Source organism: Camelina sativa, chromosome 15, assembly GCF_000633955.1.
Source record: "Camelina sativa cultivar DH55 chromosome 15, Cs, whole genome shotgun sequence".
NCBI classification, from domain to species: domain Eukaryota; kingdom Viridiplantae; phylum Streptophyta; class Magnoliopsida; order Brassicales; family Brassicaceae; genus Camelina; species Camelina sativa.
In genome coordinates this window covers 1,614,762-1,632,331 of record NC_025699.1, presented here as the reverse complement: position 1 = coordinate 1,632,331, position 17,570 = coordinate 1,614,762, and the positions used below count along the sequence as shown (strand labels likewise).

At 37.9% G+C, this 17,570-nt stretch overlaps 5 protein-coding genes and 1 pseudogene across 5 annotated transcripts in view; 2 read left to right on the top strand and 4 right to left on the bottom strand.

Annotated features, from left to right (window-relative positions):
- Nucleotides 1-3,912, top strand: part of LOC104744610 — a 5,166-nt gene extending 1,254 nt beyond the window's left edge. The window contains exon 4 of the mRNA XM_010465684.2: nucleotides 32-3,912. Within this exon, the coding sequence (XP_010463986.1) occupies nucleotides 32-3,643 (3,612 nt within the window). The 3' untranslated portion in view covers nucleotides 3,644-3,912. The remainder of the gene's footprint in view (nucleotides 1-31) is intronic.
- LOC104744609 (probable protein S-acyltransferase 17) lies at nucleotides 4,002-6,578 on the bottom strand. Its single transcript, XM_010465683.1, has 10 exons — nucleotides 6,341-6,578; nucleotides 6,122-6,215; nucleotides 5,664-5,758; nucleotides 5,404-5,571; nucleotides 5,197-5,269; nucleotides 5,056-5,108; nucleotides 4,853-4,944; nucleotides 4,689-4,741; nucleotides 4,481-4,606; nucleotides 4,002-4,383 (listed from the first exon to the last, which is right to left on the bottom strand). The coding sequence occupies exons 1-10, from the start codon at nucleotides 6,487-6,489 to the stop codon at nucleotides 4,090-4,092; spliced, it is 1,197 nt and encodes a 398-aa protein (XP_010463985.1). The 5' UTR covers nucleotides 6,490-6,578; the 3' UTR covers nucleotides 4,002-4,089.
- Nucleotides 6,797-9,076, bottom strand: LOC104744608 (annotated as a pseudogene).
- LOC104744607 (protein translocase subunit SecA-like) lies at nucleotides 10,490-12,411 on the bottom strand. Its single transcript, XM_010465682.1, has 5 exons — nucleotides 12,051-12,411; nucleotides 11,778-11,926; nucleotides 11,453-11,614; nucleotides 10,901-11,016; nucleotides 10,490-10,788 (listed from the first exon to the last, which is right to left on the bottom strand). The coding sequence occupies exons 1-5, from the start codon at nucleotides 12,298-12,300 to the stop codon at nucleotides 10,770-10,772; spliced, it is 696 nt and encodes a 231-aa protein (XP_010463984.1). The 5' UTR covers nucleotides 12,301-12,411; the 3' UTR covers nucleotides 10,490-10,769.
- LOC104744605 (uncharacterized N-acetyltransferase p20-like) lies at nucleotides 13,735-14,520 on the top strand. The gene is made up of 2 exons (XM_010465679.1): nucleotides 13,735-14,036; nucleotides 14,121-14,520. The coding sequence occupies exons 1-2, from the start codon at nucleotides 13,792-13,794 to the stop codon at nucleotides 14,422-14,424; spliced, it is 549 nt and encodes a 182-aa protein (XP_010463981.1). The 5' UTR covers nucleotides 13,735-13,791; the 3' UTR covers nucleotides 14,425-14,520.
- Nucleotides 14,454-16,985, bottom strand: LOC104744606 (bifunctional L-3-cyanoalanine synthase/cysteine synthase D1-like; the record flags this gene model as incomplete). The annotated part of the gene is given in 12 exon segments (XM_010465681.2): nucleotides 14,454-14,769; nucleotides 14,873-14,953; nucleotides 15,036-15,095; nucleotides 15,200-15,279; nucleotides 15,408-15,459; nucleotides 15,547-15,684; nucleotides 15,768-16,031; nucleotides 16,118-16,175; nucleotides 16,305-16,414; nucleotides 16,514-16,605; nucleotides 16,784-16,845; nucleotides 16,939-16,985. Coding segments are annotated over 12 exon segments (1,134 nt in total), but the record flags the coding sequence as incomplete, so codon positions are not given.

Here is a 17,570-nt window from a genome sequence, read left to right as displayed (position 1 = left end):
AGGGCTTGAGAACTGGTATGGTATCCTTCAGGTTCAGCCTTTGGTGGCTGATGCCGATACAATCAAGAAGCAATACAGAAAGCTTGTCCTGCTTCTCCATCCAGACAAAAACAAGTTTCCTGGTGCAGAGGCTGCTTTCAAGTTGGTTGGAGAAGCAAACAGAGTGCTTTCTGATCGGATGAAACGCTCTCAGTATGATGTCAGATACAGATCCCATTCAATTTTAGCTAACAGGCATGCAAATGCAAACTCGGGTCGCCACTGTGCTGCTACAAACAATGCTGCCCACAATATTGCAAGTGTTCACACATTCTGGACGAGTTGCAGGCACTGTGGCCGTTGGTATAAATACTTGAAAGAATATATGGACACAGTTATGCACTGTTCCAGTTGCCGGAACAATTTCGTTGCCCGCAGCATGAGGTGTGATGGAGTGCCTCCTGGTAGTTCAACGGCTGGTAAAAAAGATTTTCAGTATCAAGGGATGTACAATACATCTAGGCAGAATGCTCCTACTGAAGCAGAATCAGCAAGTGCAGCAGCTGAGATGGATAAGAATGGAACAGTTGAAGGGAAACTCAACAAGAAGAATCAAGTTAATCAGGAAAAAGGTGCTGATGACAGGGAACTCAAGAAAGATGAGGGTTGTACCGATAATAACACTGAAGGAAGCAGACCCCAGAATGGTGAGACAGGTAGTATGAAAGATTCTGCTGAAATACCTAAAGCTGATGTATTGAAGCCGCAACCACAAATAAAAGAAACAGATACTACTGCGGGAGAGTCAATACTTGATTCATCAGCTCCGAAGAAAACTAAGGCATACAAAAGGAGGAGAAAAACGGTTGATGAATCCTCTAAGAGTTTTGAGGTGGATAGCTCTGTTGCTGCTGGGGCTAAAACAGATACAAAGGGGGGAAGCGATGGTGATTTTGTCAACCCTCCAAGTAAAAAGACAAAACCAGGCTGTAAATCTGAGGATAATAAGTCAGCTGAACAGGCTGATTCTGGGGTCTCTTCCGCGTCTTCACATGCTAATAAAGGAAATGAAGACATCTTGTCATCCAAAAACAAAGTTAGTGGAGGCTGTAATGGTAATGGAGAAGATGCAGCCTTGTTGAGCAAGATTGATAGAGTTGAAAATGGATACAAAGCTAATGAAAACCCTAATACACTTGATGTACCTGATCCGGAGTTAAATGTGTTTGATGTTGAACGGAATACAGAAATTTTTGCTGTCAATCAAGTGTGGTCTACAACTGATTCTAGAGATGGTATGCCTAGGAAATATGTTCGGGTAGAGAATGTGTTGAATGCCGAGTTCAAGCTGCGGATTACCTATCTTGAGCCTGTATGTGATGAGAATGATGATTGTATTCCAGTTGCTTGTGGTAAGTTTAAAAATGGGAAAACAGAGGAAGTTGAGAACCGCTCAATCTTTTCAGGTCAAATGCATCACTTGCTTTGCAACAAGATTGTTTCCATCTATCCTAGGAAAGGAGAAATATGGGCCATTTTCAGAGGATGGAACAAGGAATGGAACAATAGTGTAGAAAAGCATAAATTACCATACAAGTATGACTTTGTGGAAATTGTGAGTGATTTTGACGATGTTATCGGTGTTGGAGCGGCCTACCTGGGTAAACTAAAAGGTTCTCGTCCGCTATTTCACAGGGAGGCAAAGTATGGAATTCGCCAGATTCAATTTTTTCCGGAAGATATGCTTAGATTTTCTCACAAAGTACCAGCAATCAAAATGACCAGAAAAGAGAAAGAGTGTGTTCCAGCTGACTCATATGAACTGGATCCTGCTGCATTACCAAAGTATATACTTCAGGTTGATGCAGTTGAAATGGAAATGGATAGTGAGATCCTGAAAGATAAAGCTGATAGCCCTTATCCCGAAGCTCCCAAGGTTGGAGCGAAGGTCAAGCTAGTTCCAGAGACCGCACCATCCCCAAGGAAACGTCGGAAATCTGATGATGATAATTGCGTTTGCTGTAATCTTGGGGAAGTCAAACAGGGAACAAACAGAAGCCATGATATTTCTTCTTGTGAAGTTGATGAAAAGAACACACCAAACAAGTCCAGAAAGAATGGTGAGGCCACAGATGGCTTCAAACTTCGAAAATCTCCTCGTCTTCAAACGATTCCAAGCCAACAAGGAGATGGGAAGAAAAGTCATAAACAAGGCAACAAAATGAATAACTCAAAGAAAAGTGATAAGGATCTTGTGACAGATTCTTTGGGAGTTGATGAAAAGAACACACCAAACAAGTGCAGAAAGAATGGTGAGGCCACAGATGTCTATAGACTGCGAAAATCTCCTCGTCTTCAAACAATTCCAAGCCAACAAGGAGATGAGAAGAAAAGTGCTAAACAAGGCAGGAAGATGAATAACCCAATGAAAACTGATAAGGGTCTTGTGACAGATTCTTTGGGAGTTGATGAAAAGAACACACCAAACGAGTCCAAAAAGAATGGTGAGGCCACAGATGTTTTCACACTCCGAAAATCACCTCGTCTACAAACAAACTCAAACCAACAAGGAGATGAGAAGGAAAGTGCTAAACAAGGCAGGAAGATGAATAACCCAAAGAAAACTGATAAGGGTCTTGTAACAGATTCTTTGGGAGTTGATGAAAAGAACACACCGAACGAGTCCAGAAAGAATGGTGAGGCCACAGATGTTTTCACACTCCGAAAATCTGCTCGTCTACAAACAAACTCAAACCAACAAGGAGATGAGAAGAAAAGTGCTAAACAAGGCAGGAAGATGAATAACCCAAAGAAAAGTGATAAGGGTCGTATGACAGATTCTTCGGGAGTCAGAAAATCTCCTAATGGCATTCACCAATCAGCAGAAAGTCAGGAAGGAGAGAGCTCGAAGAAACAAGGACGCAATGGTGAAACACCGTCTCTGTCCAAGCTGAGTGATTTGCCATCTCAGGTGGATGGTTCTACTTATGAATTCCCTAATACAAGTCCTGTGTCACCAAATTGCAAAAGACCTCGAAGAAATGCCTTTGACTTCAAGAACCTGAGATCTGAAGACAAATTCGGAGTTAATCAGGTATGGGCTATTTATAGCAATGACAAGGGAATCCCCTCAGAGTATGTGAAGATCACGAAAGTTGAAACCAAGCCTAAGTTCGTGTTACGTGGAACCCCGACGAAGCTGTATCCACCATCTACGGAACCCGTAACCCGCCCTGTATCTTGTGGGGAATTTAAGTTGAAAAATGGAAGACCTAAAATCTTTCCTTGTGCCAGCTTCTCACATCAGGTAAAACCCTTCGACAGTAGTAAGATGTTCATAGTCAAAGTATACCCAAGGAAAGGTGAGATATGGGCTCTATATAAGAACTGTGATAGCAGTGAAGAACATGACATTGTAGAAGTGGTGGAAGATAACTGTGATGGGGAGATCGTAAAGGTGGTGGCTTTGACTGCTAAAGGCTCTAGTTCTCTATACACAACTCAGAGGAAAGAAGGGGCGGGTGCGGATTTTATAGACATTCCAAAGGCAGAAATGAGTAGATTTTCTCATCAGATTCCGGCTGTCAAAACAAGGCAAGTTAAAGGAGGATACTGGGAGCTTGACCCGATAGCAATTCCAACTCGCACCAAAGTCTTCGACTGAGCATAGTTCCAAGCATGCATCCGATTTCTATCTTCAGTGATTGTGTAGATATGGTTAATGCCAGATTAGTATAATCTAATGGGTAGCTTTGAGTTTGGTATTTTGTCAAGAAAATTATCAGATTATTGTCTTTGGCGATGGCTTATGGAGTTGTAAGAGAAGAACAGACACTGTTTGTGTTATTTTTCTGTGCAGCGGAGAATTACTAGAAGTTTATCTAAACGCAGCTTTTAGAGACATCCGTTTAAATTCATAATTCAACTTCTTCAGCTTTTATGAATTTCCAAAAACAGATTTATTAGCCTTTTACCATATGAGACTCAATCCAAAAAACTAAATTGGATTGAAGACCAAATCATTAAAACCAGTCAGTCACTAACTAAAAGCTTTAAAGAAACAAGAAAAAGCTACCAAAAGCTTTAATGTAGTAGTATACAAAGACAAAACTATTCCGGTTTCGGTTTTGATTTGATGGAAGAAGAAGGTCTTGATGATAAAGGGAAAACGATCTCAGAAACGTTTTGGAAACTTCCTCTATCATACAAATTCCGTTTTGTTATAGCTTCGGCTTTGGCCTCTGCTGCTTCATGAGTAGAGGATCTCCCACAGAGCCCAAAGCATTTGCTTTTCGCTAATGGCTTCTTCGGTTCACATGACAATCCTGCCTTGAGAGCAGCAGTGCTCGCCTTTGCTTCACTGAGCTTCTTCTTCAAGACTAAATATTCTCTCCACTTAAATGTCTATCAGAAAGCATACAAACCCCAAATAAAACTGTTAGTTAGCGGGAGAGACAGATGTGAATATGATTTGCTTTGCAGAGGCGGAAAAAGTTAAAACCTCATTAGTTGTTGTGTTGGTTAAGCAGAGTTTTGCGTGGTAAGCGAAGAAGCCAGCAAGGAGGAGAGAAACAATGCCGAGAAACACCATTAGGAGAATCTGGGTGTTGTATGTACCAACTAGCCACTGTTTCAAATACATTGGAAATTTTGATATGTTACAGTATTAATAACACATATGAGTGAATTTGTTAGTTAGGTTTACTCACCTGTAAAACACGAGGAGCTAAGCTACGGAAAGATTTATCTACACCGTAATAGACTGCAGAAAAGAGAAAGAAAGACCAGATTTAGGAATACAAAGGATAACAAGATCGAAACCAAATTAAGAAGATATGATTGTTAACACAACAAGGGCATGTTTGATGTGTACCGGTTAAAATATGTACAACACGAAGATCTTTTACTCGCCCAGCAAGGATAAACCCAATGGCTAGTGTTCCGTACAAGCAAAGAAGGAAATGCCTACAAAGCACTAAAGAACCATTTAGCATGAAACAAAAGAAAGGATGAGGACACAACACCGTATGGGAATCATCCAAGTATAATGAAAGATATCCTAGAATGAAAGCTCACCAAAAGAGGAAAGCCATGAAATATTTGGTATTCTTTTCGCCTATACAGTTATTCTGAAACCGATAGAAAAATGTTCACGTCAAAGAATATCTTGGAATGAGATGTAAAAGATGAAACAGAGCTCAGGGGATAAGAACAAACCATCCACCCACAATGATGGTCAAACCGAGCCACACAGCGGTTGCAGATGCTGCAATGCTTGGATCTAGCAGGCCTAAATGAGGAAAATAAGTGTAAAAAGTTTGTTTACATAACGCAACTATGCTCTTTAGTAAGTTAACTTCAGGTGTTTACATAACGCAACTATGCTCTTTAGTAAGTTAACTTCAGGATTTCAATGCCACTTACTTTGGGATTTTACACGTGGAACAATCTTTCTCCGAGTAAATGATACCATCATAGGGGTAAGCAGAAATGTACCGTGAAACATTCTCAGCGTTCACAGTACCTGGATCAGAAAAGCTTGTCAACAAGAAAAGTATGACACCAATTATAACAGCCAGAAAGCTCGTGTACCTACAAAAATCAAATACAAGGGTTTTAAGGATATAAAGTGGGATTATGCATATAAACTCAGGACTTGACATTATGAGAAGCGCAGTCCTTACTTGTGAACATCGCCAACATAATATCCAGGTATATAGATGAATGAAGATTTTACAGTTAAGAAGTATGTTGATCCAATAATGGCTACATATATCACCTACAAATCGGAATAGAAAAAAGCTTTCTTGTGAATCTGATATTGCACAATATTATAAAACAGTAAATAAATAAAAAAGTAGTTCTCAGAGTCATGTGTTAATCTCACAAGTAAGCACTTGGATACCTCTAATAATAATAATATATCCTCCCATACCATATCACAAATTCATGAAAACGAACCAGTCAAGATCTTTTTAAGATGAAGTATCAACCATTAAATCGAATCTCCTAATCTCTAATTAGTCAGATCACTAACTCTAGAAACCAAAACCAAGAACAAGAACGATGCAGAGCTTTGGTTGTTGTAATTGATCACAATACCGAATAAAGATTTCTACACCATACCAAGATCAAAACTCACCTGAAGTATAGGATTAGGACGCTCACAGCAGAAGTACTCCACAGACATAATCATATCCGTACCCTTGGAACCAAACACAAATCCGACGAATCTCCTGCAAAACCCAAACACAGAGCAATAATCAGAGAGAAGAACCCTAATTGAGGCAAAGATCAAACGGGTAACACGCGATAGAAGAACTAATGAGATACGAAGGAAGGAAGGAAGTAGAGGGAGTACAGGAAGTAATCGTAGGCGCCGAAAGTGATGAAGTAATGAATCCATTGAAAAGGTGTGCCTTTGAAGATTGGCCATTGACCACATAGGAAGGAGATGACCACCGTTAGCGTCGCCATCCCATGACACACCAGAAGCCACTGTACCGCCATTCTCCTCGTCCTCTCCCGATCGTGGAATCGTGCAAAGTTCACTTTTTTTCTGTTAAACCCAATTTACTGTAGTTGCTTTCTCTGCCTCCTTGGGAAAAAAAAAAAAAAAAACTATTTGGCCAACTCTATATGTAGCTTCAAAATTTAGGGGTTGATTTGCAAATTTTGGAAAAGGGTTAATAAATATATAAAATATAGAATTAGGAAGGATATATGTTTTAATTTAATCATTCAAGTGTACTAATCAAGTTGAGTCTTGACGCCCAATCAAAACAAAACAAGAAGTTAAGAGCTTTGAGCTTTCAAGTCTTCATCAACCTCCCATCACAGCACAATTATACACAAGAACTCTCCAATGGAGTTGCATTCCTTCCCTTAATACATTTATATGATATGATCATGTGATTTGCGGGAAGGATCAAAAGCTGCTTAAGAATCTGATACATTTAGCAATGAAACTGTGAAAACAGCCATGACAAAAGGAAGCATTCTACCTGATATTTATTTATATAGATAAAAGAGGAGTGAACAGATATCAGACTTAGACTTTACACTTAACTCATACCAAGACTATATCCTAATATTTTCTTCTTCAACCTTAGTAGCTTTAAGATAAAAGCTCGGGGAATAGCGGCAGGGTCTAGCTCAAAATATCCAGCTGGGACTCCTTCTTCCTCATCTCCAGTCAGTTTATAAGACGGGACTCTATGAGAAAACCTAAGCAGTTCATCAGATCCTATCATGCTTTGGACAATTCCATGTTGCGCAGCAGGTTTATAGACTGATGTGAATCCCTCCACTCTCCCTAGATAAGCCACTCCAATGCCTTGTTCACTGTCAAATTCGGACAGGACTTCCACAAAGTCGTATTTGTAAGGAGGCTTGTGCTGCTCCCTGTGACTGTTCCAAGCCTTGGTCCAATCTGTGAAAAGAGCCCATGTCTCGCCTTTTCTCGGGGTTATAGTGACGTTTTTGCCACGTCTGATGTGATTCATCTCATGAGAAAACATAAGGAGGCTTTTGTTCTCAGTTTTCCCATATTTGAATCTCCCACAAGCAACGGGAATCAGCTCCTCATGTTCTGTGGTTTGCACTGACTCGAGCCATCTCACCCGTAAACTCATATCTTTCAAAATTCTCCTGATCTGAGCATAGTATCGAGGCATATCATCTATAGGATCATACAGAGCCCATATTTGATCCACGGCGAAAGAGCTCATCTCGTTGTTAAAAGTCGTTAAAGTCTGGATCAGGACAAGTAAATGGCTCAGGATCCTCATCATCAGTTTGACCTATGCATACAATTTCATAAGCGTCTCTTCTCTTTGCTCCACTTGTATGCTCAGACTCTGGAGCAGAACTTCTCTTTACATGTAGCACACTCTTCTTCTCTTCACCAGCATGGTAGATTTCTGTAATGGATTTACATTTTTTGCCAGGGGGAATCAGAGACTCAGAATCTCTACCCTTGGTTCCTGATACAGATTCAACCCTAGATCTCTTAGAAGTCTTAGCATTTGTTGATCTTTCTTCAACTTCTCTTTGTTTCAATTCCAGCTTTTTCTCCCTTTCTTCAAGTTCTTTCTCCTTTAACTCAACAAACTCTCTCCTAACTTCAATCTCTCTGACCTCATCGTGTTGTTTCACTTGAAAGCCAACTTCTTTCTTCTCCAACTCATTCGATTTCTCACTAATGGTTTCATCAAGCAACCTAAGCTCATTTTCCCTTGCGTCAAACTCTCTCATCAGCTCTCCATGTTTCTCCTCCAAAGCACTTAATCGCTCAGAGATTGAAGCCTCAGCCAGCTCAACCTTCCTCTCTCTCTCTTCAAGTTCCTTCTCCTTTAACTCAACAAACTGTCTCCTAGCTTCACTCTCTCTGACCTCATCGTGTTGTTTCACTTTAAAGTCAACTTCTTTCTTCTCCAGCGCATTCAATTTCTCGCTAATGGTTTCATCAAGCAACCTAAGCTCATTCTCCCTAGCGTCAAACTCTCTCATCAACTTATCTCCCAGAAACTGTTTCATATCACATTCATTTTCTTTCTCCTCCAAAGCACTTAATCGCTCAGAGATTAAAGCCTCAGCAAACTCAACCTTGCGCTCTCTCTCTTCAACAAGCTTCACTCGCTCTTCCCTCTTCTTCAGCTCCACAAACCGCTCCGTAAACAATTTCTCCTTCAACTCCACTCCCTTTTCATATTCCTCCCACTGAAGTGAAAACTCAAAAATCGTTGAAGTGGTCTCACGGATCTTACTGCTCAAACGTTCTCCTAAATCAAAACCTATAGCAACCTTTTTAAAATCTTCAACCCTAAGATTTTACTCCCATAAGAAACGAAGGAAAGAGAAATCAACAATCGATCCAAAACACAGTGATGATCATTTTCAGTTACAGAGAGTTAGAAGAAACGAACCAAGTCGCAGGTTCTCCATTTGGCGACGGCATTGGGTTCTGCTCCGACGTATCTCGTGGTGGTGGTGAAGAATCTGCAGGTTCCATGGATCGAAAGCTTTGTTTATTTTTCTCAAAGCTCAAAGCTTTTGTTTTTTTTTCTTAGAAAGGTCAAAGCTTTTGATCTCAAAGAAAAAGATTTGAGATTTTTGTTTGAGATTTGGTACTGAGAAAAGCTTTTTGATTCTGTTTTTTTGTAAACAAAGGCGAGAAAGAGACAACTCTTACCTGAATTGGGAGGGAGAAAGAAGCCACGCAACACACACTACTCAAAGCATTCTTATTTCGTGACTCAAACATTATACTTTATTTTCATCTCTGACCGTTAGATCAAATCCAATAGATCTCAGCCGTTGAATTATGAATTTTAGATTGCTTTTCAAGTTTGACTGTCGACTTTATTATTTCACTCTGATAGTATTTACTTTTTAAATTTTTTATTAAAACTCCAAAATGGGCTGGGCCTTGGCCTGTTACAATTCGGATCCAGTACTTAAATATTTACTTTTAAGGCCCAGCCCATGATATTTTTTCATATGGTTTTGATAGCGATTGAACCGAGAAGGCACGTATGTAGCAGGCGTTGTTAGATTTACGCCAAAAAAAATATCTTAAGATTCTAGGCCACAAATTTTTGCATATTGCAAATTTACCCCCAAAAACTGTTGGATTAAGCTTTAACGGACTAAAGTTATCCTAAACCTATTTGGAATAAAGTTCCTAGAGAGATTAAGTTATCCTAAACCTATTACCAAATAAGATTATGATTAGTGTGTTTTGGTGTTATATTGTGTAATTGAGGTGCATAACACACAAGTTTTAAAGAGATTGAAAGATTGAGAAATTGTGAGAGCTTTAGATTTTGAGATATTTTCCTAAAGCTAAATAAAAAGAGCAAATTCTTTGTTTATTTAATACCTTTGTGATTCTATAAAAACCAATGGAGGCTTAGCAGATTCAAGATACTTCTTCACATTTTGAGAGGGGTTGGGATAGTAGGCTTTCTAGTGGGTTTTGTATTCCTGTCCGATGCGTTGACGGCTCCAGGACAACGTCCAAACAGCCTTCTTATTGCCTCTTTCTTGTTTGGTTATCTCCACATCGTCTCGCTCGTGAAGCTCCTGCGAATACATGACGAGTTTGACATAACTGATAGTTTCCTAACCACCGCCGGCATGCTTGCTGGCCGTCTCGAAATCAACTTATTTTGATAAATTAAAATTGATAAAATTTATTTAGAATTTATATTAAAATTGATAAATTAATTAAATAAAAATTCTAATTTTAATAAATTTTTATTTTTATTTAATTAATTTTAATTTTGATCATAATTTAATTTATCAATTTTTTTTTTCTTGGTCGAATGGAAATGATTGTTATTAGACATTATGAAACCTCAAGCATGATGACATTATTATCCATCCACCATGGTAGTATTTACTTTAAGGTGCAACAAGACAATATTATTATTATTTTGCAACAAGACTATTTGCCATGTTTGGATTATCTATCAAAAACTTGTTATCAAATTAAAATTTCATACGGTTAGGTTCTGAAATAATTTTCAGCAATAAGAAGAGTTTAGGAGAACTGATCATTGAAAATAACCTTACAAAGAAACCATTTCCACCATCCCTCACTCTTCAATATCTCACCCAAAATTCATCTTTTTCTCTCTAAAAGAAAACATAAATAGCAGCACATGAAGCCAAGAAAGAGTAAAAAAAGAAAGCTAGTAGATTTGTAGCTTAACGCGAAAAATAGAACTCCAAACAATGATCATCAAATTCGATCGTTGGATGTTTTCCATCAACTTCTGTGTTCTTCAATCCTTTCCGCAACATCTTCAAGGAAGAAGATAAGAAGATAAATAAATCAATAAAAGCGAAAACAAGATTTGATTAACAGTCTTGAGTGCATCTCACGGAAAAGGGAAAGCTCTTCAAAGTTGTTTACCTTTTATATCTCTTCTTGGAACCACAGGGACAAAGTGCATTCCGGCTGATCTGCCCACTTTTGGCTAAGTTTGATCTCGCCAGATCCAGTGGTGTTGACCCCATCATTTTTTGCAGCTTCCAATAGACAAATATAACAATTTAGTGTCATCATAACTAGCTTAGTGGATGCAGCAGCACAAAGGAAAACAGTCAAACCAACAGGTAACAATCTATCTATATCTAAACGGAAATCTTAACAATGCCAACATAGTCCAGGATGACTCCTGTTTCTAACCACTGAACATCAAATCAAACCAGTAATCCAAATCAACCAAGCTACAAAACCAGTTCTTGTTATAACAGAGGCCTGTTCCTGAGCCGGGAATCAGTTAGGTGTAGAAACTTAAAGTTTGTTCTGAAGATGGTCAAAACGATGAGAGCGTCAATGCACAAATCCCATAAGCTCTAGATACTATTTTCTAAGTCTAAGAAATGAGAAACGTGACCAAACAGTCATGCAGCTTGCCCCATAGAAAGGAGCTTATAGAGCTAAGAAGCAGAAGAATAATACCTCTCCCATGTTCTTTGGTAATGGTTTGCCTCCTTCTTTCAACTCCGCCATCTTCTTGTGAGCTTGCCTGGCCCAAGTAAACTTGGCAAGCGTATTCTCCACATCCGTTATCGTGCACTTGCAATGTTTAGCAGCATCTAGTTTCTGACTCGCTTTGAGATTCTACACATCAAGAAACCTAGTGCTACAGTCAAGACATTGATCAACAGATTTCTTCTTGTTCTCACTGATTTAGCAAACTACTAGCAAGTCATGTGAATATGATTGAGACGGATGATTAATACATAGCTAGACACTCTAGTAGTATGCTAAGAAAGAAACCAACCTCTCCTGTAACATCAAGAGCTCCAAGATACCTAATAACAGCTTCTTGTTTCTCAAAAGCTTCCGCAAATGTGGCCTCGCTGCTTCTACCAACAATGTACTGCTTAAATTTCCCTAACCTTCTAGCATTCTTCAATTCATCAGCAAATCCTAAATTTGCAACCAAAGATGAAACCTTTGGGTGAGTCTAAACCATTCCATCCACAATTTACAATTCCCATTTATCAATCACACACATAATACACAGAGACGCATCATCTCATGTAAGACTTACGGAGAAGAGTGAAAGCTTCAACGGGTAGATTTGATTCTTCTACAGGAGTATCCTTGTTTCCGGTGAAAACACCTTTGATAGAGTCCATCCATCCAAGGAGCGGCGCCGTGGATGTAATTGATCGGTGCTGCGACGGAATTAAAGAGCCGCCGGTGAAGCGAGAGATCGAATGCGCAGAAGAGGATAAAGAAAAGATTGGTTCAGGTCTTCTTAACCTGAATATATACTTGAGATTTCTTAAAGACCACATTTTTTGGGAAACCAATTTCTAAACAATTAGGGTTTCTTTCTCAGGTGTAGAAGAAGATGAAGTAAGAATGGATCTCGTTGTTCTTCACTTCACCGTGTCGGAATCCAAAACCCTGAACCCGAAACGCTGCGTTTTGATGGTCGGAGATTAAAACTTTTAAAATCACCCAATTTTTTTTTTTTTTTTTGTCATCAGCTCCAATAGATTAGCTCTAAAATCACCCAATATTATTCACTAGAATCTCACTAAATCTAAAACTATTTTTCCTTTTTTTTTTTAATAAAACTCAATTAAATGTGAATTACGGTGTTTTTAACCAATCAAAATCAAATATATGTAACAAAACTATCAAAACCAAGTAATATTGTCTACGTCAATATAATTTCTTTTTGAAAAATACTTAGGTTCACTCCTAGGGTGAACCTTTTTGTTCACTTCTTCCTTATCAACTAATCATAATCTTCCATACATTATCTTGTTTAAAAAAATAAATCAAAATTAAATTAAAAAGTAATACATATTAAGGAAACAAATTCTGTATAATTCTTTTTAAATAAAGTTAAATATTGGCTTGGTTTAGATTTTACAATTAGAATGAAATGATGTATCGGTTTGGGTTTACAAATAAGGTGATTAGAGTTTAGATTTTACAATTCAAACAAAATTATATGTCGGTTTGGGTTTACAAATGAAGTGGTTAAGATTTAGATTTTACAATTAAAACAAAATTATATGTCGGTTTGGGTTTACAAATGAGATGGTTAGGGTTTAGATTTTACAATTAGAACGAAATTATATGTCGGTTTGGGTTTACAAATGAAGTGGTTAGGGTTTAGATTTTACAATTAAAACAAAATTATATGTCGGTTTGGGTTTACAAATAAGATGGTTAGGGTTTAGATTTTACAATTATAACAAAATTATATGTCGGTTTGGGTTTACAAATAAGATGGTTAGAGTTTAGATTTTACAATTAGAACAAAATTATATATCGGTTTGGGTTTACAAATGAGATGGTTAGAGTTTAGATTTTACAATTAGAATGAAATTATATATCGGTTTGGGTTTATAAATAAGCGATTTAACTTTTTAATTTTATAATAATGTATACAGATTTTGTTTCCTTATTTTATAAGAAGGTGAATAAATATGTTCATAAATATATTATGACACGTCAGATTCTCATTGGCTAAAATAAGGAGAAGTGAACAAAATGGTTCACCTCAGGAGTGAACCCAAAAATTGTCCTTTGTTTTTTTTGTTTGAAAGTCTACGTCAATATAATTTAACATGTATAACAAACTCTCTATAAATCTTGTATTTTTTTGTTGGTATTATTACTGATACTATACGTATTTAAATGAATAAGCTTTACGATATATGATAAGCATTGCATGTAAAATACGACACATATCCACTGGACAAAATAAAACATTCACCGAAGTATATAATATTCCTTCAGAGTCAAAGTTTCCACCAACCAAAGAAAACATGGAGATTGATCTGTCAAGAGTCAACCTCAGGCCGTTCGAACTAAAGGACGCTCATGATTTCCTGAGATGGGCCGGCGATGATCGAGTGACCGGAAATCTTCGTTGGCCGGCTTTTACATCGGAGGAGGAAGCTTTGGTCTTCATTCGAGACGTATGTGTACCGCATCCATGGCGACGTTCCATATGCATCGATGACCGTTCGATCGGGTTCATCTCAATCTTCCCTGAGACCGGTGATGATAGGTACGTACATATTTTTAGCATATGTTGATAGTTCTAGGATGAATTCATATAAATATATGTTTTGTAAATTTTTTTATGTTCAAGATTCAAAGCGCATATTGGGTATGGATTATGTCACGAGTATTGGGGAAAGGGGATAACAACAAGGGCAGTGTCAGTTGCGGTATCACAAGTGTTCAATGACTTGCCTCATGTTTTGAGGCTTCAAGCTTTTGTTCAAACTCAAAACAAAGCATCCCAAAGAGTTGTTGAGAAGGTTGGTTTTCAAAGAGAGGGTCTGCTCAGGAGTTACACTTTTCTCAAAGGTAAAATCTATGATGTGTTTGTTTATAGTCTCTTGTCCTCTGATCTTCTTCCTCTTCCACAATCCGCAAGCCATATTGTCTAGTGTTAATATGGGTTTGTAAAATGATATAATTGACAAGAAAAATAAAATACATGAATAACTTGTTGGTTTATAAGAATTTACTACAGTTATCATACAGACTTTTACACATTTAGATATAAGAAGAAAACACATGAGAGAGAGTCCACTTGAGAGAGGCTAAGATTGAGAGGATCAGGCATCAACTGAAATCCTTCAAACCGAAACCTTGGTAATGTTTTAACAAACCGAACCGCGAGTGAGGTAGCATATAAGCCGTTAGTGAATTGGCAAATTCTCTGCTTCATGTCTGATCGATTCAAACAATGCAGTCGATAAGTAACGTTCCCCGCCGCTAGGCAAAACCACCTGAAAACCGGACAATAACCGATACATCTTCTTTTAAAATTCCAGTCTGATTTTTTTGTAAAGCAAAGCCGGTTATAGCTTATGACTGGTTTTGTTTACTTACAACAATGAGTTTCCCAGCGTTTTCTGGCTGCTTTGCCACTTTTATCGCAGCGGCTGCAGCAGCTCCCGAAGATATTCCCACCTGCCAGACAATAACATTTATCAGAAATGTTCTTCTAGTGGACTTAAACCAACACACAAAGTTGTTAAACCGGAGATTTTACCAGTAATCCTTCTTTCAGGGCAATAAGTTTGGCTGTTTCAATTGCTTCAACACTTGTCACCTTAAAAAAAAAGAATTGGAGATCACAACATCTCAGTTTGATTTCTATGACATCTCATCGCGTTTACAAAGACAAAAAAAAAGATAAAACCTCAGCTACATTACTTGAATGACTTCATCAAGAACGTTGAAATCCAAATTGTCTGGGATGAGTCCAGCCCCAATACCTTGGATCAAATGTGGACCTAGAAACCGGTAACCAGTATCCGCGTTTTATGGTCATGCATGTGATCAAGAAATAGGGTATTTTATGTTTATACTCAAGATCAAGATTTTAAAAGCTTAAATGCAAGCAAGAGATAAACGAACTCACCCGGTTTGCCTCCACTGATTACTGCACTTTCTGCAGGTTCCACCCCGTAAACCTGTTGATATATACGTGAAGTGCTTCAAAAGCCAAACATATATGTTTCTCATGATATATGGTTGGACTTTAAATATAAGTTTTGTACCTTAAAGTCTTTATTCTTCTCCTTGAGGAATCTTCCTGATCCGGAAAGCGTTCCTCCAGTTCCAACACCGGCGACCAATATATCTACTTTCCCTGCAGAGTCTCTCCATATCTCTGGACCCAGGGTTCGGTAATGAGTCTGCAGAAAAACCAAATTTTGACTGATAAATAAAGATAAAGAGAGGACAAAGCAAACATATAATGTGTAAGGAGAGTCCATACTTCCGGGTTTGAAGGATTTTTGAATTGATGCAGTATGAAACCATCTGGAGTTTTGCTTAATATCTCTTCAGCTTTGTCGATGATTCCTTGAACGCCTTTACTAGGATCTGTAAGGTGAACCTCTGCACCTAATGATAAAAGAATGATTCTTCTTTCAACGCTGTAAGTTGCAGGCATTGTGAGCACCACTTTGTAACCTTTAGCTGCCCCGATGAAGGCTAAGCCAATCCCGGTGTTACCAGAAGTAGCCTCGATCAATGTGCTCTGAGTTATAAAAAAACCACCAGGATTTAAGTTTCAGTTTCATTCTAATGTGGAAAACAGATGTATGATATTATTTCAATCTATACCTTCCCGGGAGTGATCAGCCCCTTGTCTTCTGCATCTTTAATCATACCATAAGCAATTCTAGCAAGCGGAAGAACATTGAAAAGAAGCAAGAGGGGTTTCTCAGAACAAAGATTTCTTGGAGCTAAAGAGAGAGAGAGAGAGAGAGAGAGAGAGAGAGAGAGAGAGAGAGGGTTCTTGTAAGAATACCGTTCTTTGACACTAGAGCAAGGCTCCATCATCTCAAGCTTAGCTGCAATACGAGCAACGCAACCATCTACAATGTTGTTCAGATATACCATTGGGGTGTTACCTATCAACTGTTAAACAAAGAAAACACAACTAAGGGAAACTTGAGCAAAGGAACTAAAACTTCTTTATTGCAGTACAGAAAGCAAAAAAAAAAGATTATGAATTACTTGAGTCACATCATCCTTGATCGAACACCGGTCATCCTCCATGCTTAGGGTCTTTGAAATTCCACCAAAATGAAATTTCTCAGTTTTGGTTGCTGAAGACGGATCACAAGAAAATCAGAAAAGATTCAAGACACAATATCTTTAAAATATTTTTATGAACCGAAGAGTGTTTTGAAAATGCGTATCGGTAGAGTGAAACCAAGACCATGATTTAGAGATAGAACAAACAAATTCGAAAAGAAGAAGTCATGAGAGTACAAAACTACTAACTTCGAGTTTTCGACAGTGAGCGAAAGTGTTCGTGTTGAGTTGTTCTTGAGCTGAAATCGAACCTGCAGAGGCGAAATTATTCAATTATGATAATTTTGGAGACGAAACAAAAGATCAGTGGAAAAGATACAAAACCGGAAACTTAAACAGCTTACCAAGTACGAGACAAGATCCAATCGAAGAAGAAGAAGAAGAAGAAGAAGAAGAAGAAGAAAGGGAAAGAATTGAAAAGATCTGTTCACTGGGATAAGTCCCAATTTTGTAAGGTGCTTATTGATGTATACCATCACTAACACCACCCATATGATAGATACCCCACACTGGTGTGGATAATTCTGATTTAATTTTTAATTGGTTGAATAATCAAATCTAGAAGTTTCACGTGGAGAAGTTTCTGCGTTCTCTTCTTGAATCTCAATATTATTTCTTTAATTTCATAACTTTAATCTTTAATCTTGTAGTAATATTTTTCTGATCTACGACGCTACTCGCTAGCAACAGAAATCCACTTCTTGCAATAAACCACTCTCATGTTTTGACAAAACACGTTGTCCTAAAGGATTTTTAATATAATACACTCAAAAAAACAAAACAGCATCCGATCAAGAAATAAACCAAAGTGAAATAAACATGTCATGTTATTACAGATTTTTTTTAGACAAAAGAGTAATACACAATTTATAAATTAAAATTATTACTTTTTTTTTTTCTTTGTAGAGAAAAATAGCTAGAAGTCTGTTTGTTATTGAACAAATGATTCTACGAAAAAAAAAAACTATAATCTAAT